The sequence below is a fragment of the Bidens hawaiensis genome, unplaced genomic scaffold (assembly GCF_021521415.1).
Source record: "Bidens hawaiensis isolate Kalapana, Puna unplaced genomic scaffold, B.hawaiensis_p1.1 tig00009196_1, whole genome shotgun sequence".
Classification (NCBI taxonomy): domain Eukaryota; kingdom Viridiplantae; phylum Streptophyta; class Magnoliopsida; order Asterales; family Asteraceae; genus Bidens; species Bidens hawaiensis.
In genome coordinates, this window is record NW_027491680.1 from 583,961 (window position 1) to 610,525 (window position 26,565).

A 26,565-nucleotide genomic window follows, 5' to 3' on the forward strand; every position below is an offset into this window, starting at 1 on the left:
ATAAGAATTGAACCATCATCCCTTCGAGATAACTTGAAGACACCACTACTGCTAGACCAAAGATCGTTTTTACAACATTCGAGTTTTCATCAAACTTTTATGCAACATCCAGATTTCACCTTAATCAAAAATATTTATGCGCTTAAGATAGAAAATAGGAATTGTCATGCTACCCATTTTGTTATCTTATTCTAACCGTTTTTTATATCTTCTTACTGGTTGTTGATGTAAACTAACCACTTTTGATAAATATCTTCTTACCGATTATTGATGCGCTTTGCTTTAAAATATGATACCACAACTTTTTTAGCTCTAAAATTATGTAAATGCTTAATGTTAGATACACAAGAATACTTATAATATATTGGATTGTTAATTAAATTAAACTTGCAACCATTGCAATGAATTGTTCCCTAATTAAGTTCATTCTCATCCATAAACACTTTGTATTAAAATATATCAATCAATCATACCTAATAAAAGAATCTTACGAATAACTCGTTAAATTGATTTTCTAGAAAATATTTTTAATGAAGAGCACCTGTGTAATGTTAATCTCCTCGATTTTTATATTACCTTAGGAGATACCAAAAATGATTAATGACGTATTAAGGACTAGAAGTGTCAACCATCAACAAGTGTCAAGCTTAAGCTTGGGCTGTGGGTGCTTATTAATTTACTCAATAGTATAGATTTGTTATTTATGCATGAAAATTTTTATACGGAGTTTAAATTTACCATTTTTCGTTCAAAAATTGAGCCTGACTTCCTTCATTTAACTTTTTTTTATACGTATTCAGTTCGGGCTCAAATTTTGATTCTTTAAAATTATTTATATAATTTATCCATTTTCATCTGAAAATTTAAACACGACGCCCTCATTTATAAAATTTTCCAAAAATGACTTTTAAAATATCCTTGATTCTTTGAATGGTAGTTTTTTAAAGAGAAATAATATATATTATTCATATCATTGTCTAATGTAATAGTAAACTATAACCATATAATTGCTGCTAAAATGCTAATATATTGAGCAATTTAATATATATCTTTACAAATACTGAAAGTATCACAGTTACCCAATCAAAGCTAAAAAAATATCATATATACACATATATCCCCCCCCCCCCCTTAACTTATTTAGAAGGGCATATATGATGTTTTTTGATGTTTATAATTGTATATATGAAATTGCCCATAATATAAAGTCTTCATAAACTTAACATCTTTTATGAAAAATAGACGTCACAGTTGATAATCATGACCGCATTTTTCTGTTTCATGAACATGCAAATTAATTTTAAGACGTAAGAAAAGTAGTTAGATGGATTTATGCAAATTAATTATAAGACGTAAGAAAAGTAGCTAGATGAAACGTGGCACATATCTATAACAAAAAAATCATGCACAATTAATTATAAGACGTAAGAAAAATAATATATATTATTTAACCCTTGTCTAATTTAATAACAAATTATAATTATGTAAATGCTGCTAAAGTGCTAATAAAAGGAATTTTATTTTTACAAATATTGAAAATATCATATATACCACAATTAAAGTAAAAAAAAATATCATACACATACAATTTTAACTATTTTAAAAGTGCATTTATAATATTGCTTGGGTATATATGATATTTTCAATGTTTGTAGGAATATATATGAAAATGTCTCATAATATAAAGTCTTCATATTCTTAGCATCTTTTTGAAGTTTGGTGACCAGGATCGATAAACACAAAACCGAAAAGTATAGATTATAAGCTCGATCTTGTAATTCTCATTAGCTCGAAAATTACAATACTTAAACTCCTAACACTCTTAATGATATAACCCACAAGCTCGGGTATATATACTAATTTAGATTTCAAAACCCAACTAGACTAGAATACAAATACCATAATCATATTCAAATATTAATTGGTAAAAACAAATCTAAATAATAATTAATAAATAAATTCTTTGTTGTCCAAGTCATTGGCTCGTCTTGTTCATCAAGTAATTTATTCCATGTAAATCAAGTCATGTGCTCAACTTGATAAACAAGACACCAACCCATCATAGGCTCGATGAGTCGGCCCAACCCGCCTCATTGACTCGAGGACGGGAATTAAGTCCAACACTTTTCAAAACATAGACGTCACGACCGACAATCATGACCGCATTTCTCTATTTCATGAACATGCAAATTAATTATAATACGTAAGAAAAGTAGATGGACCGTGGCAGATATTTATAGCAAAACAGCATACACAATTAATAAGTGACGACCATTGTAATTTCAACATAGCATGCCATAGATATATCAATATTTCATTCGTTCCCACTATCTTATATGTATTCTGATTGTATCAAATCGACAACTCATACGGTAAACTCATACGTAGCCGGTTATTATTTGGTAAAGTAAGCATTATTTTTAATGCGTGCTAAAAATTACTTAAAAATTGCAATATCTTAACACTTTTAAATCAAGTTAGTGCATTTCTACTAAAACATGTATAGTTGTTCAACATAGAATTTATTAGTAAGAAATTGATTAAGTTAAGAGCACCCACGATCGATGTTTTACATTCACCGTCACATCATATTTCAAGCATTTCTCAAACCCTCCCACTTTCTTCTATAGCACTAAATTTTCATAAACCATATTAATAAAATAAATATACATATGTGTGTATGTATATATATATATATATCAACGTGTGTGTTTGAGAGAGAGAGAGAGAGGCCCCATTCCCCCTCAGCCTTACGCACAAACCCACCCTGATTAAACCAGCCACAATGTTTGCTCGTTTGTGGCTAACATATAGGACGGACAAGCATTCACGGACCTTGCATTGCGGATGTTCTAACTATCATAAAGACATAAACATACCTTTTTTTTTAATACCAAAATAAAGGATTAAAGGGTCAAATTTGATTTATTATATCTTTATCAAATTACTTTTTGTACTTCTAAATACTTCTTTTAACCCTTGATCTAACTATATATATATATATATATAGAGAGAGAGAGAGAGAGAGATCGAATTTTCTAGGGCAAGGTATTTTTTCTTTCCAATTCTAGCAAACTTTTGCTTACTAGACCTCAGCTAATTAAGTTGTTATTTATAAATCTTGCACAGAATAAGTTCCAACTACTTGTCCTCTCACCTTTTTTGTGAATGTGTGTGAGAAAAGAGAGCAAAACCACGTCTATATCTCTTATCACCACACACTCCCTCAAAACATATAATTATCTCTCTGTATATATATTTACAACTGTTTCTTGATTTTTTTTCATGGTGGATCAAAGCCCCAAATTTGAAATGAAGAGAAGTAGCAACTTTTGTGAAGAAGATGACAATTTTCCCAACAATCAAAACCCTAGTTTTCATGATGATGAACCGGCTGAAGATTACGACGATGAATCAGAAGAGGTTGACCACAAAAATGGATCAACATCAAGCAACAGTACAGTTGAGGAGGTCAGTGATCATAAGAAGGCTAGTGGTTCAGTCACAGGATCGGTTCGACCATATGTTCGATCAAAGAACCCGAGGCTCAGGTGGACACCTGGTCTTCATCTTCGATTTGTTCAAGCTATTGAACGATTGGGAGGTCAAGAAAGTTAGTATAATTGACTTAACTTTAATAATTTATGTTCTTGGTTTATTTATTTTGTGATTTGATATAATATTTATTGTTTGTTTTTGTAAGTTTAACCTTGATTTTGATGGTAGGGGCAACACCTAAATTAGTTCTTCAATTAATGAATGTCAAAGGCCTTAGCATCTCTCATGTCAAGAGCCATCTTCAGGTACTGAATTGATTTATTCAAGAAAAAAATATAAATTTAGGCATCATTTAATCAATTTGGGTTTTTTTTTTTTTTTTTTTTTTGAAGAATATGATTTTTAAAAATTCTGAGTAATGGATCTATTTCATTCAGATGTATAGGAGCAAGAAGACCGACACCGATGATATTCCGAATCAAGGTATAATTATTATTCAAATTCATGGTACAAAAATAAGTTTTAAATTAGGGTTTCATATTCAAACATTTGAATGTAATTAACAAGTTCTATTATTGTTCTCTTATTGTTTCAGAACAAGGGCTTCTTAGTGAGGGTGGTGATGATCATCATATTTTCCACCTTAGCCAACTTCCAATGCTCCAAAGCTACCATCAAAGGTCACTTTATAACTTCAGGTATCATCTAAACTTAAGAACTTGTTAATTTTTCTCATTACAGAATATAAATTAATGTTGTGTCTTTCCATTTTTAGATGTCTAGATGAATTACGGGGTCCCCAAGCGAACCAAAATTATAACCCGCTCATGTCCGGATTAAAACATCCGTTTTATGGTTCAGCCGCGGAGAAAATTCTCAACATCAGGAATGGTCATTCGAGTTTCGGCCAAGATCATGCTAGTTGGAAAAACATGCCAACCAATAATATTGAACAATCCCAATTGGGATTATTCAAGAATCTTGATCATGGACTAACAATGCTTAATCAAATTCAAAGACAAACCACTAGGATGGACATGAATGTTACAAGCAAAGATCAAGAGCAAGAGAAAAAGGTACTTAAAAGAAAGGAGCTTGTTCTTGATCATGATCAATCCGAGCTTCTTGATTTGAATCTCTCATTACAAATCAAGATCCCTAAGACGGATGATCACGCGGACAGTGAAAAGGAGAAAGATGGCTTTAATGAAAATGATATATCTTTATCTTTGTTTTCACCAAATTGTGACTCATATTCTAGCAGTTTTACAAGATCAAAGCATGCAAATACAATGGGTAGTAGCAGTGGATCTCTTGATCTGACTTTGTGAAAGAGACAAAGATTAAGTGAGATTTCGTTTGTCCCAGAAAACAATGCACAGAATATTGACTGTTGTTCTACATATGTGTATGTCTGTGCATGTGTCTAGTGAGTCTGTTACTTGTAATAATTAAATGTTATATATTATCGTTGATAACCAGGGTGTAAATGTCAGATTTTATGTTTTTTTAGGATCTCATCTATCGTCTCAAGATCTAGCTAGTAAATTATTGGTACTTTTGGGTTGACAAGTTTTTGGATATCCTTAAAAGAGTATTCATCTCATTAATTCCCATTTCAACCCTAATTAACTTCAGGATTTTCATCTAATTTGAATACTCATTATTTATTTCTCATATTCACTTTCAATATTTTATGAGTGTTTATAAACCAAAGAATAGATAGTGAGTGAGTAGTTTTTAACCGAATAAAGATAGGAATATGAAATATTAGAAAGTATGAATCGTTTTCATAAATGTCCAAAATTTGGAATAAAGGTAAATTTTAGTTAATTTATACGGTTGAAATAATTAACACCGGAAGTATATTATTTATAAGTAGCAAAAACATTCTCCAAACATAAAACTAAGACCGCCTAGCTACAGCGCGCACAGGGTGAAGGAACCATCCGTAACCTATTTGCAACGACATGCATAATCCATAATGTTAATTTAATTTTGTCTCACATACACAATTAATAGCTAGCTATATGTTAAAAAATAGACCGCATGTTAGAAGAATGAGTATGATGGTGTTGGGGAAGTAAAAACATGTTTGGGTAAAAAAACTTAGAACACATGCTAGTCACTAAACTTACATGTTTGATTAAGGATACGGTTGCGGATAGTCTAATTGAAAACATATAGATGTCTGGTTTTATATTTATATAGTTCAGTACTTAAATATATATATTCATTAACAACTATCCAAAAAAAATGTCTATTAACAAGCTTATTTCAAGACGATTTCAAGATTTTGAATTTGATTTGTAGATTCTTTGATAAATTACTAAAGATATACAATGAAATTAGATGTTTATATAAATATTTATTCATGGTGTTTGTGCAATTTGCATGGCAATTGGATGGAATATTGATTAGGTTTTATCTGATCTGCATTTTGTGTTAAATTTAACATGTTGTCAGGTTTTGTATTGATATATATTAATTCAACCCTTGGTCTCTTCCCCATTCACCATCCAATATACTTTATTTAAATCTAGCCTTGTCAATTTAGTATTCGATTAAATTAATATCGTTATTGTTGTCACCAATCAATTGATTCAATCAATATATATCTTTTTAAGTCATTTTTTTTTGCTAGTACATCAACAGAATTAAAAGGGATCATATTTATAATTCAATAAAAAGGTTAAATTACCAATTAACCTTATTTCATCAACTTCGACATTATATGTCATGAATATGTTTTGAAAAAATTAATTTCAAATATAAAAAGATTAAAATAAAAATACATTATTTTCTAGAAAGAGTATGAAGATATATATAAAATTTAAAGTTAAGAAACTATAAATGTAATTAGGAAATTATGTGAGACTCATGTAGAAAAAATTATTGAGGCTCATTTAGAGAAAAAATATTTTACACATTAACACACATGGTTTTGTTTTTTTTAAGTTATTTCAAAGTTATTTGTTTTGTTTTTTGTTCACATTTATTTTCGTTTGACTGACCCTGACGACATTTGCACTTTTAGATGCTACTACCGTAGTATTATCAAAAAGATTAGCCACTAAAGGTATCTAGGTATCAGTAGATTCTTTAGATTCAATATCAACTATGCTACTATCCTGAATCGTCGGACGTCGGTGAAGAAATTATGCAACCTTACAACAGGTTAAGCAAACTTTACAACGTCACAAAGAATTTCAAGATATTATAGCTATTGTCAGAATAGACGAATTATCCAAAGAAGATCGTTTAGCCGTAGAATATTTGTCTATTTCTCCTCTTCATCTCAATTTCTACATCTATCTCCATCTCTGTCTATCTCTGCCTCCAAAATTAAAGATTGAGGAAACGATTGGTGTTTTAAAGCTTGGTCACTAAGTTTCCGTCAAGCGAATGCGATCGGAGCAATGCCCGGTCTTAATTACGACAATATCCGTATGACCATAAAATAGTCTTTAATGGCCAATACACTATACATGAAAGAACAAAAAAGCAATTCTTGGCAATCTATACATCGTGTTTTTAAACAAACATATATATATTTATAACATAATGTGAAACTAATTAATAGAAATAATACAACAAATAGACATCATATTTGCAGCATAAATGGCACCTGAATCAATGCATCAGGAAAAGAAAATTATAGGATTTGTTTAACTTTGCGTTCAAGAACTGGAGGATCGACATCGATGCCCATATTAGCAGCAGTTCCTGCTATGATCCTCATTGCGGATTCGATGGTTGTGTAGTTCAAATCAGGTAGCTTTTCTGTTGCAATTGCTCGTAACTGTTCGATTGTAACTTTCCCCACTTTTTCCCTCTGCGGGTCCTTGGAACCTTTCTCCGCTCCTGAGACAAAAAAAAAAGAATAACATGTAACATATGAAGACTGAGGACATTGTTGCAGGTTACTAGAGGTGTCAAAAAGGGCGGGTCTAGCTACGTTTTGGTGATACTATTTATTAGATATTAGTATATTTGGCATGTATATCGATTTATTAGAGAAGAATATTTGTTTGTTAGGTATATCCCTAAATAGATAGGATATCTCTTGTATATATGTAATTGGTCTCTGACATAATGAAGCAACGAAATATACCTTCTTTCATGGTATCATCAGCCTAAAACTACCGCCGCCATCCCTCACCTCCTTCATCTTCGCCGGCGGTAACCCACCCCCCTTCGATCCTTTCTCTATCACCTCTGTAATGGATTCCAAACTTCACCCCGCTATCACCGTTTCTAACATCAAACAAGCCATCCCTATCACCCTCGACAACGAAACCGGCCAATACACTTCGTGGTCGGAATTGTTCAAGATACACTGCCGAGCGTATCAAGTCTCCGATCACCTTCTACCAAAACCCACCCCTGCTGCCACCTCCTCATCCTCGGAAAAACGGACTGGCGAGGAAATCGCGACTGCCCTTGCTGCTGCTGACCTATGGGATCGGTTGGATGCCATAGTCCTCCAATGGATCTATGGCACCATCTCCCGTGTCCTTCTCAACACAATTCTTAAACCGAACACAACTGCCCGTGAAGCTTGGACCACACTCGAGACCTTATTCCAAGACAACAAATCCTCAAGAGCCATATACCTCACTCAGAAACTAAATAACACCCGTCTCGATAATTTTGAAAACATGGCTGCTTATTGCCAGTAGGTGAAGGTCATATGCGATCAACTCGCTAACGTGGAGGCACCCCTCACGGATGAAAAGATGGTACAACAACTCGTCACCGGGTTAAACGAGCAATACGAAGGGATTGCTATGTTGATCTCGAATCTTCAACCACTTCCCTCGTTTCACGAGGCACGCTCCAAACTTATGCGTGAGTATGATCGAAAGACCAACATGACCCTTCATGCATCACAGACCGCGGGAACCGCACTTCACGCCGCAACCTCTCAAAAAGCCGAGACCCAAACCATCAAGCCAGACCAGCAATTCATCTCTGACTCACAAACTGACCGTGGCAGAGGCCAGGGCAAGTCCCGAGGACGCGGCCGTGGACGATATGGCGGTCGTGTCCCACCCAGACGCAACCACCAACAGCAGCCCCCACAACCGTTTTCTTCGGTTCAAGGGCAGTGGGTTTTCCAGCCATCGTGGGGACACGGTTCACATACAACTCAATGGTCTGCTCAACCACCGTGCACATACCCAACCACGCCTCGGTCCACTGGTAGTCAAACTCCGGGTATTCTCGGCCCACGACCTAATCTGGCGTATGCAGCTGGTTATGCCCCGACCGAATTGAACAGGCTCTATATACAATGTCACTCAACCCACCGGATACTCCATGGGCTATGGATAGCGGAGCAACCACCCATATGACCAACCAACCAGGTAACTTCACGTCTTACTTTACTAAGGGCACTCATCGTAATATTATCGTTGGAAACGGAACTACTGTTCCGATTCTTGGGCAAGGAAATCAAACTTTACCCCCACCGTTTCCGCCCCTTAAATTAACCAATGTCCTCTACGCCTCTAATTTAATCCATAATCTCTTATCTGTTAGACGTTTAGTCATAGACAATTGAGTTTCTATTGAATTTGACCCTTTCGGTTTTTCTGTGAAGGACCTCAAGATGCGGACCCCTATCCTTCGATGCAACAGTACCGGTGATTTGTATCTTCTGACGCCACAAATGCTATCAAAAATCAAGTCTCCATCAGCAAATGTGGCGATCTCACAAACACTGTGGCATCAACGTCTTGGTCACCCGGGCTCATGTCCTTTGCAGTCTCTCAAGAAGTCCTCATTTATTTCCTTTTCTAAGTCCAATAAACGTGTCTGCGAATCGTGTGTTTTTGGGAAAAGTGTGAAACTCCCTTTTATTAGTTCTTGTAATCGCACTTATTTACCTTTTGAGATTGTTCACAATGACCTTTGAACCTCACCAATCTTGAGTTCCGGGGTCACCGCTACTATGTTCTATTTATTGATTATTTTTCTGATTTTATATGGACATTCCCAATTAGTAGAAAATCACAAGTTTTCTCAATATTTCAAAAATTTTATAACCTAATTAACACACAGTTCGGCACACGCATTAAACAACTACAATGCGACAATGGCAAAGAATATATAAATAATCAATTTCACCAATTCTTTGACCAACATGGTATGACGTTTCGTCTATCGTGCCCTCATACATCCTCACAAAATGGTAAAAATCCGCACCATCAACAACATGGTTCGCACCCTTCTTGCACAATCCAACCTACCCAACACTTATTGGCACTATGCCCTTGAAACCGCCACATATCTCCTAAACATCCTACCAAATAGACCAAATAACCTTAACAACCCCACCAATATTCTATACAACCGTCAACCATCTTACACTCATCTTCGAGTGTTTGGGTGCCTTTGCTACCCTCTCAAACCATCCACCACAATACACAAACTTGAATACCGGTCGAACGCATGTGTGTTTCTTGGGTATCCACCCAACCATCGCGGATACCGATGTTTTGATCTCAAAACCCGTCAAATGATTACGTCCCGACATGTAATCTTTGACGAAGCCACCTTCCCCTATTTCAACACTCCACACCCGACACCCGACCCGTACACCTTTCTGTTTGAACCGCCTCACCCTAGCCTCTGGTCAAACATCCAAGACACTTCTCACACACCATCTTCTCAACCCCCACTCAATGCTAAACCGACTAATATGTCTACCCCACCCATCACCCCGATACACAACACTACACCCAACATCCCCTCTAGCACACCGCCATCCACCAATCACAATTCACCCCGAAACCCAGCTCACACTTCAAACGAACCGATTCCACAACACTACGAACCTCGTTCGGTTACTACCTCCCCGCCCATTCTTACTTACTCTCGTCGCTCAAAACCCATTTCACCTTTACGAGACCGGACATCTCTTACGCGGTTCAACAGGTTTGCATGCATATGCATTCCTCGCGTCTTCGGCATTGGGATAGCTTGAAACGTATTATACGATATCTTCGAGGCACTTCTCATCTCGGGCTCACTCTTGGACCGCTAACTTCGACCTCTTTACGGGCCTACACTGATGCCGACTGGGCAGGGTGTCCGGACACTCGTCGGTCCACGTCGGGATATTGCGTATACTTCGGCAACAACTTGCTAGCTTGGTCCTCAAAACGCCAATCAACCATCTCCCGATCCAGTGCCGAAGCCGAATACCGAGGTATTGCAAATGTAGTTGCCGAAATCTGCTGGATTTGAAACCTCCTTCTGGAACTACATAGACCTGTTACACAGGCTTCTTTGGTATATTGTGATAACATGAGTTCCATTTATTTATCGGGTAACCCAGTGCAACATCAACGAACAAAACACATTGAACTTGACATTCACTTTGTTCGTGAACAAGTTCAACGGGGTCTCGTACGCGTTTTACACGTCCCATCCCGTTATCAAATTGCTGGCATATTTGCGAAGGGTCTTCCGAAAGCTTTATTTGAAGATTTTCGTACCAGTCTCAGCCTTCGTGAACCTCCAGCTTTGACTGCGGGGGTCTATTCGATATTAGTATATTTGGCATGTATATCGATTTATTAGAGAAGAATATTTGTTTGTTAGGTATATCCCTAAATAGATGGGATATCTCTTGTATATATGTAATTGGTCTTTGACATAATAAAGTAACGAAATATACCTTCTTTCACTATTTGTCCCTTTGAGAAAACGTTTATGGTTATAGTAAACAAAGGTTATAATGCTATATATTATTACAATAGTAATAAGTAATGAATCGAGATATATATATATATATAATTATTTATAATGTGACATTTAGCTAGTAATTTTAATTGACACCTAGTCCCCTACATAAATTTTACAATGTGTTTTTTAAAAGATATTTAACTTCATGACTAAACTGCCCATCGTGTGAGGGGCGACACATGACCTTTATTTAACAGAAAAATGTAATCGGGTTAGCATCTAGACCAAAACGGTGATAAAATTAACCTTTAGGCTCTTATTTGTTAAAAGATTCTTTTTAGGACTAAAATTGTTGTTAAAGAAGGCAAATAGGAAGAACCAAAACCGTAATTTACTCTGTTGCTTATCATATTTGTGGAATGGCATTACCTTTTTTTTTAATTTCTAAGTATATTTTATGAATTGTTATTACTTTTTTAACTGATCATGTATATGTTTTTTATAAGTGTGTTATAAAAAATTGGTAAAAATGTTTAATTGATTTTAATGTATCATAAAAATAATACCTGCACCTTTAAGAAGCAAGACAGAAGCAGGAGGAGTCTTCAACACAAATGTGAAACATTTATCCTGAAAATTTTAAAGAACCACACACTTATTGAAAACAGCGAAATCAACAAATTCGGATAAAACTTAACACGAAAGACAGATGAAACTGACATCATAGACAGTGATTTCGACGGGGATAATATAACTGGCTTTATCAGCAGTCCTGGCATTGTAATCCTTACAAAACGCCATAATGTTTACACCTTTAGAACCCAACGCTGGACCAACTGGTGGCGCTGGTGTAGCCTTCCCTGCTTCTAGTGCCAACTTAATCATTCCGGTCACTGTACGCAAAATAATAAAAATTGTTACATGCTGTTTATTGCTAGTCTATCTGTATAGAGATACAATAAAAATCATCTTAAAATAAAACTAATCAAATTACAATAGAGCCTAATTATTTTAAATGGATTGTGTTCGCGGATCTAACCTAACACGAACCTGGACATTACCCGAATCTAGATATCGCGTAAGACAGTAAACCCGAGTATGAAAAGTTTTTTGATTTTTAATTTTTTTATTTTTTTCCCGTATTAATATTAAAAATTTACACTTTTGCAACAAAAAAAACTTATGTCATCTTTCTTTTTAGTTCTACTACTTCTACATAAATTTTGGCATAACAACCCCACCTAATTTAGTTAATTACACAAAACACATTTTTAAAATACAACACAAAAAAACAAATGGGTTAAACGGGTCAACCCGTGAACCCGACCCATTAAGCTAAACGGGTTTGCGGGCTCGACCTGAAACAGACCCATTTCGTGTTAAGTTCGAATTGGTTTTCATGTGTCAGAAATTCGCACCCCTAATATCTTGAAATATAATAACAATAACTACAAAAGAAACCTTATCAAATCACAACAAAACTTAACTAATATTCTTCTATCTAATGTATAATAAATAATGAAAATAAATTCTAACTAATATACTATATCTAACATATTAATATAATACCTTTTTTGGCTTTTCCACCAGGTTTAGGAGGATCCATGGCTCTGATAGTAACACTTCTGGGAATTACAGAACATAATTGCTTGTTATTGCAACCAAATTGCAACGAAATGTTTGAACTGGAAGATAATGGAATTGTTGAAGGAGATGATAGGAATGAAGATGATAGATTATGGGTCTGATTTTGATTGGATACATGTGAAGAAACTGAGTGATATGTGGATAAAGAAGAAGCCATATTTTTTCTTAAGTTGGTAAGCAAACTGGAGAAGATGACTCTGAAGAGATTAGATACAGTCCAACAGTCCAAGTGTGTCTGGTTGGTTACCTTATCTGCTTAAATGGGCTGAACCACTTTTGGTCCAATTTTATACGAGCCCGTAAAGAGCCCGAGTTTAACAGAGCATGTTTAGTTTGACATGTTTAACTCATTTAGTTTATTGTTTACAGTTCATCAACTAAATTAATATGTTTACAACTTGGTTATCACCCGTCAAGCTAAATTATTATTTATCACCCGTCAAGCTATTTAAATCATTTAGTAGTTTATGTATTTATTTTAAATGATTAGACTCGCCAGCCCACCCATAAGTTATATGTGATAAGTCACAATATAGACGGTGTTATAAAACAGTTATCATGTGATTTGTGATCTTTGAATTTTCTAGAATCTGTCATAGTTTTTTATATAAAAATTAGACTTTTATCGGATTATAATGCAATGTGTTAGTTTTTTTTTTAATAGCTAAATGTTACACTCTACAAAGATAAAGCTCTTGACCTTCTATTTTACATCATTACCATGTTATCACCCCCACCAAAATGGAAATGCCAATTAAATGTGTTGGTATAAGAAGTTACTCTACTTTTTTGGACCGACTTAAGTGTAATTGGTTATCGAGGGCCTCAAAAAGACTTACTATCTGCATACTTACTTTGCCCAAGTTAGAATCCTAAAACAATTGTATGCTCCCATATTAGTGAACCGGGACCACTCAGCCATGCAGGAAGTCTCAAAAGAACTTTATACATAATTTAATATGTATTATATAATGAGTATTTAATGGTTAACTGTTTATGGTAAGTAATAAGAGTGGTATACAGGGGCGGACCCACATAGTGTGGATCGGGGTCCCGGGACACCAATGTTTTTTAAAAATTTATTAGAAGTGGTATATTAAATATTTTGAGGACCCCATAAGATTTAATACTTGGAACCCATACTATTAATGTTGATGTGGTCTGGTGGAAAGTCCCTTGTTTTATCTTTGAAAGGTCATGGGTTCAAGTCTTACAAGGCTCAGTTTTTGGTTTTTTGTGTTAATTTTTAGTGTTAATCAATCATTTGATTGCTAATGTTGCAATGATAACTTTGGAAACATTCAAACACCTCTAAAATACATATCATTGTTTTCAACTTTATGCATGGTTTTCTTTAGAAACATTCAAACACTTTAAAATATCAGTTTTATTTTTCACTAGTTTAAGTTAATGGTTTTCAACACATGCTTATGAAAGGGTGGATCTAGGTTCTATCTCAAAAATGTTTAAGAAAGGGAAAACAAAGTGTTTATGTGTCAACCCGACCCATTTTGACCCGTTCAGGTAGTGATGATTGAAAAGGAAGTTTTATTATGATATTGTTTTTTATTATGTTCTTCGCCTCGACCCGACCTGAACAACGACCGACCCGAAAAATTTGAACACCGAAAATATGGGACCCCATTGGCAAAAAATCCTGGGTCCGCCACTGGTGGTATACTAATATATGTTATTTTCTTCATTACAAATGGACTCGATGATAAATTTATATTTTATAAATGTACTTTTTGTTATAGTTTTATTATATAGAATCAAGAGAAAGCGAGTGTTTGGGTCTTTGGGATTTATGCACCTCCTTATACCTTATATAAGGAGTTTTTCATAAGTTATTCTATCCTAACTTATGAAAAACTCGTTTTTTGTTCTCTAAAAGATTTAGTAAGTCATATTACCCAAACACTATTTTAACTTATAAAAGTTAATAAGTTTTTATATAAGTAAAAATAAGGAAACCCAAACACCCCCTTAATATAAACTGCATATTAGCACGGTATTTACTTGTTTGATATATGAATTACATGTATTCCAAAAACAAATGTATATGGTGAATAACATACATTTCAACAATATATAAGTCATTGTATGTAGTTGAATTATCGTCATGTATGAGAGATTATATTATGAAAGAAATATTATGGGTGGTTTTACTTTTTACTCTTGTGGGCCTAAGATTGGCCCATACGGCCACACCTACTAAAAGTTTTTCATAAGATCCACTAATAAAGTGGTCGTAAGCTATTGAAGGGCTTTTTACACTCTGATGGGCCTAAGTTTGGCCCACACGGCTACACCAACTGAAAATATTTCATAAGATCCAGTAATAAATTGGTCGTGAACTCGGGTTGGGTTCGCCGTTCACGTAAGCTTATAAAACATGTTATTGGTTATGTTCTAAAGATCCAGGTATAAAAAAAAAACAAATATTATCATTACCAATTATTTTAAGTTAGATAAAAATGACTCAGACTATATATTTGCTGTAAATCTTAAAGTAGCATTCACATCTAATAGTGTTGTTATATTTTGCCATGAATGTGAAATGATGAACGAAATGCTACACAAGGTTAATAAGACCATATATATTAGCACCGAAAAGTCTCTACGACAACATTTAATATTATAAATCAAGCGAACTCAAAATAAATATATATTAACTACTCCCTCTGTCCTATTATAAGTGTCTTAGTTTGACTTTTCAAGTCTTTTTCTGCAACCTTGACCGTAAATATTTTTTGTTCGTGTCATATAATACTTGATGAAAGTTATATCAATGTAAAATACATTTGAAACCCAATCCATTCATATATTTTACATCAAATATTATATAACACAAACAAAAATATTATCGGTCAAAGTTAAACAAGAAAGAATTGAAAAATCAAACTAGGACACTTATAATGAGACGGAGGGAGTATAACTTAAAGGCATGCATATGGTTTAGTTCATCTTAAAAAACATTACTTCAATTCTCAGCACCGCAATCAAAACAAATATGTGATGGTTAAGAAAATTCACACCTGGTTAAACAAGTCCCATTTAACCAGTATATTCGGTTGAAAGCCAACTATGTGCATCCTGATGCATGCATTCATTCTTTCTAGGATGTGTTTTTCGTTACTAAATGTTATATTTAATGAGCTCAATATGTACACTTTATTCTGAAAGATATATAACTTAGATTCATGCTTGTCTTTCTTTTTAATAAACTACCAAACATGCGCTATAAATAGTAACTAGATAAAATTTGATTTCCTAATTCCTATATAAGATTTCTCATATCTTTGATAGAGACAAAAGTTACAAAAGTTGATGTTACAACTTTGACTATGCCTTTTCCATCTGTAACACATGGCAATATTTTAAAAACTGTCTTAAATATGAATCTACTCTTTCTAACAAAACAAAAGATGAAATCACGAATATATATCATTGTCACATCCTTGTTTATTAAATAACGAAACTTTATTCACGAAATAACTTTTTAACTCATGACGAAACTACAGGCGAACCTAGTCTTGTTAACCATTCGGCATGTCAGTTTTGTTTTGTTTTTAACTAATACTCGTATTCAATGTTGTCGGTTTGTTATAGTTTAATCATTCCAACTACCATAAGTAATATTGTTATATGCAAATATATTAAAGTTTGTCTAAAAGGGTTCATGCAAATATATTAAGGTTCATATTAACCCAAAATTAAAAAAAAAAACACAACTTGTAGAAAAAATATATGAAATCCTTAATTTTGTGCTAATTTGGTAATTATATTATTTAAAGGTGTAATATGAAAGTTGGTTTTTCCAAAGAGGGGTATGACAAGCAACCAGTGGGTACGTTTAGCCTGACCCTTACTAAAAATGTGTAAACGAAAACATGTTTTCATCGTAATTTCTACTTCTAACTTTTAGTTTAGGTTTTTTTATGTATATATTATAGATAACTTTTTTATGTTGTATTAAATGAATAACTAAGATTTTATGCACCTGCTGAGTTAGATAATCTATTAGCTTATCAACTTGCGTATTAAAACCTATAAATATTTTATTTTACAATTTAATGGCCGCTATGGTATATAAATATATCTTTTGCTCAATTATGGTGTTTGAGATAATTGGCTATAAGTTATTCCAGTGATTATGTCTGGTTTTTTAATGTGGCAAGTGAGATTGCATTTTTAAAAGCATTAAATTAAATTATGTGTTTGTTATATAGTCGATTTATAAATATATGTCTCATACCCGACCTAATATCTATCAATTAGTTTTTTAAACGTTACCGGTTGAGATTTACATATATATTTCTAGTCACTTTAATTTTTGTATAATTTTATTATTTAAAATAGAAGGTAAAAAACAAAAACATAATATTAGATATTTCTATTATCTAAATTAAAAGAAAAATGAAGAATAAAAGAAAATGTTTATAGTATGGTTCGATAAAATAAGCATCCATACTCGTCACTCTCATGCATGTGAAATCTTAATTTTAAAAATAATCTTATACTTGGTCGTGAAGAGTTTGAGTTTGAGACCATTTCCAAGTAAGGATGAGCATTTTCGGTACCAAGTTTTTAGTTTTCGGTATCGGTGCAGTACCGGTACCAAATATTTCTATGTTTTGGGATCAGTACCAGTACCAACCAAGCCCGTCCCTAATTTCCTGCGCTATCTTTTCCCTTGAAAGAACCATAAAACCTCATTTTCCAAAATCATTTGGTCGGCCCCGGAAATAAAGCAATGACCTTAGACACCTATTTATCTACCCAAAATTTTATATTGTAACAAATTGTATGTATGTATATTTGGTTTTGGGATTGTTTAATGATAAGGTTTGTGGTTTGCATTTAGCATACACATATATGACATAGGTGATAGGAGTAAGTGAATCGAAAACAGATGTTCTTATGAAAGGTCTTCAATATTATTATGCGCTTTGAGCTCTCAAAAATATTGAGATGACCCTGCTCGACCCATTACTCATCTCACATGTTTCGCATATCACGTTTTCCCTATTAGACCCAGCTTCCTTCTCATCCTTACTACTGCATTATCCGGTAGTTTTCCCTTCTTCGACCACGACCGTCGACCACCATCTCCTGCATCTTCTTCTCCGGGCATGACTTTAAAAATATTCATTCCCACCGACACCCTCCCTACAAGTACAATCACCATCAAAACCGGTTAAACACCTTTATTATTTTCTGAATATTATATAACACAAATTAACAAACATATCCATTTCTTTTTTTATATTTGGTGACCTTTTTCAACCCTGTCACAAGTGGGGTCACCTTTCACAAATAAGAGTTCATTGGACGGTCCGTAGGGTCAGGTCTATTTGACTAAACTTGTGATGAAGGTAAACCAGGCCAGCAGCTCATTCTTCTTTCCCTATCTAGCACGAATCACGACTTTGATTTGGTGCAAGTTTTTGCCACCTTCCTTTATTGCCTTTGGATTTTCCTTCTACACGAATAAGATTATTATTATACCATATTTTTTCAACTTAATCATTACATTATAAAGTTGTTGTTAATATTATATTTTCATGTTGCATTCATATCAATCATATTGTCTTTGTATAATATTAATCATGCAAGTTGTAATTTGCTTCATGTTTTTAGTTTAAAAAGGTTTATTTGACCTTACGAAAGCATGTTTTAACCAAAAATCTTGGTCAAGGAAACCATAATTTAGGTGTCTATAAGCTACAACTAAAATATAGTATTATTTTTCTATGCTCTCGTGATGAGCAGTTACAACTAGAAGGTGTCATATTTATAATGCAAGAATAGCGTTTATTACTTCATCCCCGAGAAAGGTAATTATGGGGCTAAAATAAAAAGAAGTAAAAAAGAAGAGAAGGGCTAACCTTTGTCTTCCATTCGCTACCGCTTTAATTGTCTTCTAATACGGATCCAATAAGAAAATCGAGCCTTCATAAACCCAACAGGTAAAATATATATATACAACGTTTATTTGTTGAAGAACTAAGATCTCAAAAGTTGAAATTAATTGAAATATTTCAATAATTGTTTTGTTGATATGAACTACAATATTAGTTCAAAGAAACTAAAATGTCTATTAAAATAATTTGAATATGGCTCAATGGTAGAGCACTCACTTTATAAGTGAGAGGTAGGGAGTTCAAACCTCACTATCACCAATTTATATGGGAGATATGAGGGATGACCCTGACATGTCAGGGTTCAAGTTCTGATCTCACCCGGTTTTATCGGCCTCTCGTTGTCGTGCCATTTGGCGGGCGTGGGGGTCGGGTTTTATCCGGTGAATCCCTCAATAGATGGACTGCTAGGGGCTCCGTCCGTCCGGACTAGTGGCCGGCTCGGGTTACCTTTAGCCAATAGGGGCCGCGTACGTAGTATCTGGCATTACTTAGTTGGTCGCTCAAAAAAAAAGGTCTATTAAAAAATTCTATCCTCACAACTTAAAGTCCTTTTAGGAATGAGGTGCTTAGGATTCCTTATCACCTACTTATGACTTTTTAACCTTTTAAAAAGTTAAATGATGTTTCACTTTTGAGTGTCCGTATGATTTGAGTTAAAAAAAATGGATAAGTTACAACTTTGTATCTTATGACTTTTTCAAGAGACCAAAATAAAGAATCCCTAACACCCCTAACTAAAATCTTAATGGTTTCTAACATACTTTAAAAGATAATAAAGAGAATGTATCACCTAAAACATTATAGGCTAGCAAATCTTGTCAATTCTAAATTTTATCAATACTGGTTTCTACCGACATACAGTGGTGACCGAACACATCGACAGCAACCCATAACTCCAGTTGACTTTATGTTTGACTTTAGCAGTACATTCCAAATAATACTTTCTTAGTCTTGAATGTACTAATCATTTTTCTTTTCCAAAAGGAAAAACTTATGAAAGGACAAGTAATTGAAGATTGATGACAGGGGTGGAGCTAGGCTTTGGCTGTCGGTTTTGCACTACACCAAATTTTAACACGTTTTTAGTAAAACGTATAGTATGATATTTTCGAACGAACCCATCTTTTTTGAAGATCGAACGTATTTGTATTTAAAAAAAGTTGAACCATTTCCTATGAAGATTTTAGTAAATAACATTTTTTTTTATTATTTGTACTAAATGTCTAAATAAAAAGATTATAAAAAAATTTAAAGCTCAATGAGAATTGAGAATGGCCCAATTAAATACATGGATAGTGACCCATTAGTTTTTAGTCCAAATATTTTTTTAAAAATTGCACAATTTAATTCTAATTACTTAGTGTCAAAAAATGAGTTTATTATTATTATTATTATTATTATTATTATTATTATTATTATTATTATTATTATTATTATTATTATTATATTATGAAACTCGATTCTAGTTGCTCTTTCATTTTATAAAGGTTTCCGTAAACCACCTGCTTGGTTATTGATTACATAAACACATTATAAAGATAATAATAAGTATTAATTTAAACATGTAGGCCTAAACATGACCCACTTAATTAAAGGACTTGATGACAAGTAACCCAATCGGTAATCATCTAAGCCAAGCAAGTATATGTCACTATGGATGGTCTTATATAATCGAGTAAACCAATAATAATGTGATCATCAGTCACTTTAATGGCATTTGTCTCCTGTGCTAATATGTGTTAATATGTAAAGTAGTACTGGATAGGTAATAGCAAAGTTCTTATTTTTTTTAAACACATTATAGACAGTAAAACATTGTTAAAATAGGAGTATAATATAAGCGTAAATATTAATTCTAGTATAAAATATATATAAAAATGAAAATAAAAAACGTGGTCCATTGAAAATGAGTTATATTCCGTTTTAAAATCTGACAAAATTATATGAACCCGTATTTATCTCGGCATTAATGAAAGCCAGCAACGAAACATCCAAACCATTCTAGTACCCTACAAGGCTACAACTAATATGTTATTATAATCAAAATAACGAATTAAAGTTAAAAACTATAATATATTTAGAAAATAATACAAAAAAATATTTTGTGCTTAAGCAGAAGCTGTGACGGGGACTTTTGGAGCATTGACGAATGCAATCGTACGTTCTCAAACTTTCAAAAGACATTGACTAAGATGTTTAACTGTACAACTTTATATGTCAGCTGTACAATATACGCATTTTCATTAGATTTGATATATACGAGTCCTTTTCTTGTAACAAATTTTTTAACATGTGACGATAAGACAAGACCAATATATAGGACCAACACTGCATGTTCCGAACGACATTTCTATTAAATGTTTTTTCTTTTTCTCTTATGATAACTTTGTATTGAATTAAAGTCGGTGATTCATAACACTCCACATTGGCGGATTGGTCTATATCATAAGACGTACGATCTCTAATGGTTGCTTAGAAAACCTAGTTGTGTCACCACTTGTTTGAATTGCATCTTTAACCGTGAGAGAACACAAGTTAAGATGTCCTCCACTCCTCCTTCTCTCACATAGTCTGTCTGAGTATGTGAAATAAATGGTTTAAGCCTCTAAATTTTATAAACCTGATTTTTAAGAGCTTTAATGTATACCTTACGTTAGACATATCTTTTTCTATTTAGCATTAGGGCATTGATTTCCATTAATATTTGTATATTCCCGTAAGTGAAATCTAATCTAATCTTACTAATCGGCTAATTTGCCACCGCTCATATCATATGAAGTAACAGCCAAAACCTCTTTGATTACTATGATAACGCGATCTACTAGAATGAGATGCCTCAATCCTACAATAATGATCAGTTTTCCAACCTTATGAGTGAAATTTTGTTTTGTTAATGAATGTAAGATGATCTTTAATGTTTTATTTCATGTTGATCATGAAGAGTATGTAGTTGGTCAGTGTTGTCTTGATCCTCTTGGACAAAATAACATTGGTATTTTGTGTTACAAATTGTTGTGCCATTTCTTCTTTTGATGAAGAACTTCTCTAATAGGAATTGGTCTACCATCACCATGCATTCCCATACAGATTCATTATGATTGGTTTGGTTTCAGTAGTGGTATAAACTGTTGGCCATTTAAGGTTCCAATGGGCTATTTTGAAGATTAGTAATAGGTATATAAAGTATTATGCCCTTTCTTAGCCGATTTTAATTTATATAAACAATCATATCATATTTGATTAATTAACAAGAATGTGTAATATAAAACAAGACATGCATGGCACTAGTAGCCCTGTTTATCTTTTAGTTATGAATTAGATTTAAAAAATCATTTTTTTGTTTTTTTTAATCCTTATATATAAGTAACACATCGTGGCGTGGTTGTTTCAAGTCATTTTTTGTAAATGTAATTATGCTATTAGTTATATAATGTGTGTATAATAGCCTAATGCGGTTCGGTTAATTATGAGTTGTTAGTAGTCTCTTAATGATTACATTAAAACAATATCTCTAGATGAGCCAAAGATAAAATATGTTTTGTTAATTTGAAACCACATCTAAATGATTTAATGAGCCATTTAATGGAAAATGTTATAACCAACTTAGATGCTACCTCTTAATCAGTCTGACCTCTTAGTGGTTCAAAATAATATTGCCAAACAATCCCTAATTTTATAGTCCCCACGACTTTCGCTCTACAGCATCCGCATATTGAAAATAATTTTTTTCCATTTTTCTTTCCCTTCCATACCATACTTACAAGTTCACCACGTCCGCCCTTAGGATCGTTGTTGTCTAACTTGACATAACTTTTTTTTCTTAGCTGGCTTTCTAATGGAGGTTAGTATTAGAAATCAGTTTGTTACAAAACGAAAACGACATATAGTTTTATATGTTTTGACACAAGGACCGGAGTTAGGTCAAATATAAAAGATCTATTGTGTAATTAACTTTATATTATTGAAGAAAGTTTGCCTATTGTACTCTTGTACATCTAAGAGATTTTATGTTATCTTTTATGGACACCTTTATAAGTTGATTTAAAACGAAAAGCATTGTATTATTTTATAGCGATTTGTAATATAACATGAAATATACAAATTCACATAAATAAAATATACTGAAAGACCCATCAACTCAAATTTTTTGCCCATCCTAAAATCCACAAGCCAAACTTAATTTGTCTTGTTATTTAACTTGTACAATACGTCTATTTATGAAATAAAAAAACAATATTTTTAACGGAAACATTAATATAATAGAAGAAATTCAAAATGACGCAACAGTACAAGGCTACAGGTGGTGGTGGGTCCCAAAGAATAATATTGTGGAGCCCGTGGTCACTGATTACACCATCTTACCTCTGGATCAAATTGAATTTTTGCCCACCAGTTTTGTTCACTTTACTGTGCAAGATATGGTATCTAAACCTCATATTAATTTTCCTCCGTTGAAAATTACATGCAATCCATAGGCTTATAAAACCACAATTATATGTTTTTAAATTTGTTTTATAGGTAGACTTTAGTCTTTGAATTGCAATTAGATTTACAACATGTAAATGATGGGTTTCAACGATGGTCCGAAACAAAAACGGTTTAAACTATTTAAACCAGTTTTATATATTAAGTGTCGTTTTGACTAATTTTAATCCATGTTAATATGTATATGTAAACGAACATCAAAAACGCAGCGGATATAAACGAGTTAAAACGAACCATAAACCGAAACCCGAACTCGGATCCGATTACATACGATACGAGTACGATTAGCAAATAATAAACAACCATAGTGAGTTATCGATATACCTCGGTTAACTAGAACTGGGAAGACACACCGAGGAGTAAACGAGAACACTAAATGATGACACAAGAACAATCACCCAAATGGAAGTCCGGCGGCGACGGTGTCTGTGAGCAGCGGCGGCGGCGGCTGCGAACAGTGGCGGCGGCGGCGGCTGTGGGCAGCGGCGTCGGCGGTTTCCGGTGTGTATAAGAGCAGCAGTAATGGACGGCAACAATCACTAGATGATTCCCTTATCAACACGACCCCAGCAGCAACCAAAACAAAAACAAACCTAGTTCGCCGGAGAGAAGAACTCGCCGGAGAAGATGATACAGCTCACCGGAAAATCGGGTCTAGGGTTTAAACATCACTGTAGCTCGTGGGGGGGGGGGGGGGGCTGCGGTGATGTTTGTAGTTGCAGATGGGAGGTGCGAGGGTGGCTGGGTGATGTCCACGGCGGCCGGAATAGCTCGCCGGAAAATCGGGTGGCCAGATTTCGGCGCCGGGCGCCGGAATCAAGTGGCAGCTAGGGTTTTGTGATATTTTATTAGTTTCTATAAATAGATAAAGGGTATGTATTTATAGATAATTAATTTAGGGTTTAACAATTAATCATCTTGGGCTTGAGCCCAACCAAACAAAGTCTAGTCCATAATCGTGTCTATATAATTATTTTATGTGTCGGGCCTAATTAACCTTTAATTAGGCCATTATCTCGTTACCCCCGGTGTAACTCTATCCGGATCACGTTCGGGTCGGTCACGTTGACTTGACCCGAAACGTCCATAAAATCCAACAGTCTCCCACTTGGACGTATTTGGGTCAAGTATCACAACAATGACAGCCAGAGGCGTTCTAGCTACACATAGCTGTCCCCAACCGAATATGACAATTTTTAAATCCATAACCAAAGTATCTTGGAATACCTTATTGCAAGATAATGAATTTATAGTAATCGTTGTCATCTATCCTTTCTGTGTAAGACATTAAATGAACTATGAGACATGGATCATATCATTCTCATATGGCGTTCAATTATTGTAATTCTCGATATACAGTCAAAGTGGTCCAATCAAACACACAGTTAGTTTGGGTGAGGCCTCACACTTCACCAGTTTGAATCAACGAGGGCGCCAATATGTCTAACTGTTACATTCAAATGTAAGAGTACAGAATCCCATCTTGACTACATACAACTCCCACTGAACTCCAGAACATTCCCAACCAATGCCTTTATGGCTAGCAGTTACGCAACAGCGGTTGACATGATCAAAGAGTATTCCTCGGTAAACGAAAGTTCTATTATGTATCTCAGGTCTAAGGATACTAAATGAGCATACTATTATCAAAACATCTTATGATTAAGATCCATGAAGATGATTTGATGCGAGTTACATCCAACGTCATTCATCATGAGGTCTGTGAGTTTGGAAGTCAACTACTTGAGTCCAAAGTCAGAATAGTCTTAATTCAGAATCGCTCCCACGAGTCTGACCGACTACGGATAATTTAGAATACAATGTTCATGGATTAAACGTATTAAAATGAACACAGTTGTATTATTCAACGTTTGCATTTAACCATTAAATCAAAAGTGAACAGAAAAGTACAACTGATAAAACGTTCATACATCCAAATACTAAATCAAAATAAATCACTAGCAAGTCTAAGCCCGATAGCATCTCTATGCTGATCATGTTTGTCCTGAGTCATTGGCTTAGTGAACGGGTCGGCTAGATTTCGATCTGTGTCTACTTTGCTTATCACGATGTCACCTCGTTCCAATATTTCCCGAATAAGATGGAACTTTCTTAGAATGTGCTTGGTTCTGTGATGAGACCTTGGCTCTTTGGCTTGAGCAATAGCACCTGTGTTATCACAGAATATCTCGATTGGTTTGTGAATACTCGGAACTATATCGAGATCGGTGATGAACTTCTTCATCCAAGCAGCCTCTTTAGCAGCATCCGATGCAGCTATATATTCAGATTCGGTGGTAGAATCCGCTACTACACTCTGCTTGGAGCTCTTCCAATAAATAGCTCCTCCATTGAGAGTGAAAACGAAACCTGACTGTGAGCGAGAATCATCTCGGTCAGTCTGGAAGCTAGCATCAGTGTAACACTTTACAGTGAGCTCCTCTTCCACTCCCCCAAACACCAAGAACATGTCTTTGGTCCTATTCAAGTACCTTAGAATGTTCTTCACAGCAGTCCAATGGGCAATGCCAGGACTCTGTTGAAAACGACTGGTCATGCTTAAGGCATACGAGACGTCAGGTCTAGTACATAACATAGCATACATGATAGAGCCAACCGCTGAAGCATATGGAAATGCTTGCATACGCTTAGATTCAATGTCCGTTGCCGGAGATTGCGATTTGCTCAACACGGTTCCCTTAGTCATTGGAACAGCTCCTTTCTTGGAGTTTTCCATTGAGAAGTGTGCCATTACTTTGTCTATGTAAGTACTTTGACTAAGCCCTAGAATCCGCTTAGATCTATCTCTATAGATTTTTATTCCCAGAATATAAGCGGCTTCTCCAAGATCTTTCATTGCAAAACAAGATTCCAACCATAGCTTAACTTGTTTAAGCATAGGAATGTCGTTTCCAATGATCAGTATATCATCCACATACAAAATGAGGAATGATATAGTGCTCCCACTAGCCTTTCTGTAAACACAAGGTTCATCTTCGTTTTTGACAAAACCAAACTCTTTGATTTTCTCGTCAAAGTGAAGATTCCAGCTTCGAGATGCCTGCTTAAGTCCATAAATGGACTTGTTCAATTTGCAAACCTTATTAGGATATTTTGGATTGAAAAAACCTTCAGGCTGAACCATATAGACATCTTCAGAAAGATGTCCATTAAGGAAATCGGTTTTGACATCCATTTGCCATATCTCATAATCATAGTATGCAGCAATGGCAAGCAATATCCTAATTGACTTAGTCATAGCAACGGGCGAAAAAGTTTCATCATAGTCAACACCTTGAGTTTGAGTGAAACC

At 34.4% G+C, this 26,565-nt stretch overlaps 2 protein-coding genes across 3 annotated transcripts; one reads left to right on the plus strand and one right to left on the minus strand.

Moving 5' to 3' along the window:
* The first annotated feature begins 3,018 nt into the window (after positions 1 to 3,018).
* LOC143531609 (uncharacterized) lies at positions 3,019 to 5,083 on the plus strand. Of its 2 annotated transcripts, none has more exons than XM_077026871.1 (4): positions 3,019 to 3,613; positions 3,727 to 3,803; positions 3,936 to 4,196; positions 4,274 to 5,083. In XM_077026871.1, exons 3-4 carry the CDS (start codon positions 4,156 to 4,158, stop codon positions 4,827 to 4,829), a joined length of 597 nt encoding a protein of 198 aa, XP_076882986.1. In that variant the 5' UTR covers positions 3,019 to 3,613; positions 3,727 to 3,803; positions 3,936 to 4,155; the 3' UTR covers positions 4,830 to 5,083. Both variants share the same exon structure in this region, with proteins under 2 accessions (XP_076882986.1, XP_076882987.1).
* A 1,990-nt stretch (positions 5,084 to 7,073) lies between these two features.
* LOC143531610 (large ribosomal subunit protein uL11c-like) lies at positions 7,074 to 13,134 on the minus strand. Its single transcript, XM_077026873.1, has 4 exons — positions 12,763 to 13,134; positions 11,914 to 12,086; positions 11,760 to 11,823; positions 7,074 to 7,362 (listed from the first exon to the last, which is right to left on the minus strand). The coding sequence occupies exons 1-4, from the start codon at positions 12,995 to 12,997 to the stop codon at positions 7,154 to 7,156; spliced, it is 681 nt and encodes a 226-aa protein (XP_076882988.1). The 5' UTR covers positions 12,998 to 13,134; the 3' UTR covers positions 7,074 to 7,153.
* Between the last annotated feature and the right edge of the window lie 13,431 nt (positions 13,135 to 26,565).

Excerpts from the sequence above, each read along its gene's own strand:
- LOC143531610 (XM_077026873.1), bottom strand. The coding sequence starts at position 12,997 with ATGGCTTCTTCTTTATCCACATATCACTCAGTTTCTTCACATGTATCC. Across the intron at positions 12,087-12,762 it reads TGGTGGAAAAGCCAAAAAAG|TGACCGGAATGATTAAGTTG; the intron begins GTATTATATTAA and ends TTTTGCGTACAG. Across the intron at positions 11,824-11,913 it reads TCGAAATCACTGTCTATGAT|GATAAATGTTTCACATTTGT; the intron begins GTCAGTTTCATC and ends TAAAATTTTCAG.
- LOC143531609 (XM_077026871.1), top strand. The coding sequence starts at position 4,156 with ATGCTCCAAAGCTACCATCAAAGGTCACTTTATAACTTCAG. Across the intron at positions 4,197-4,273 it reads AGGTCACTTTATAACTTCAG|ATGTCTAGATGAATTACGGG; the intron begins GTATCATCTAAA and ends TTCCATTTTTAG.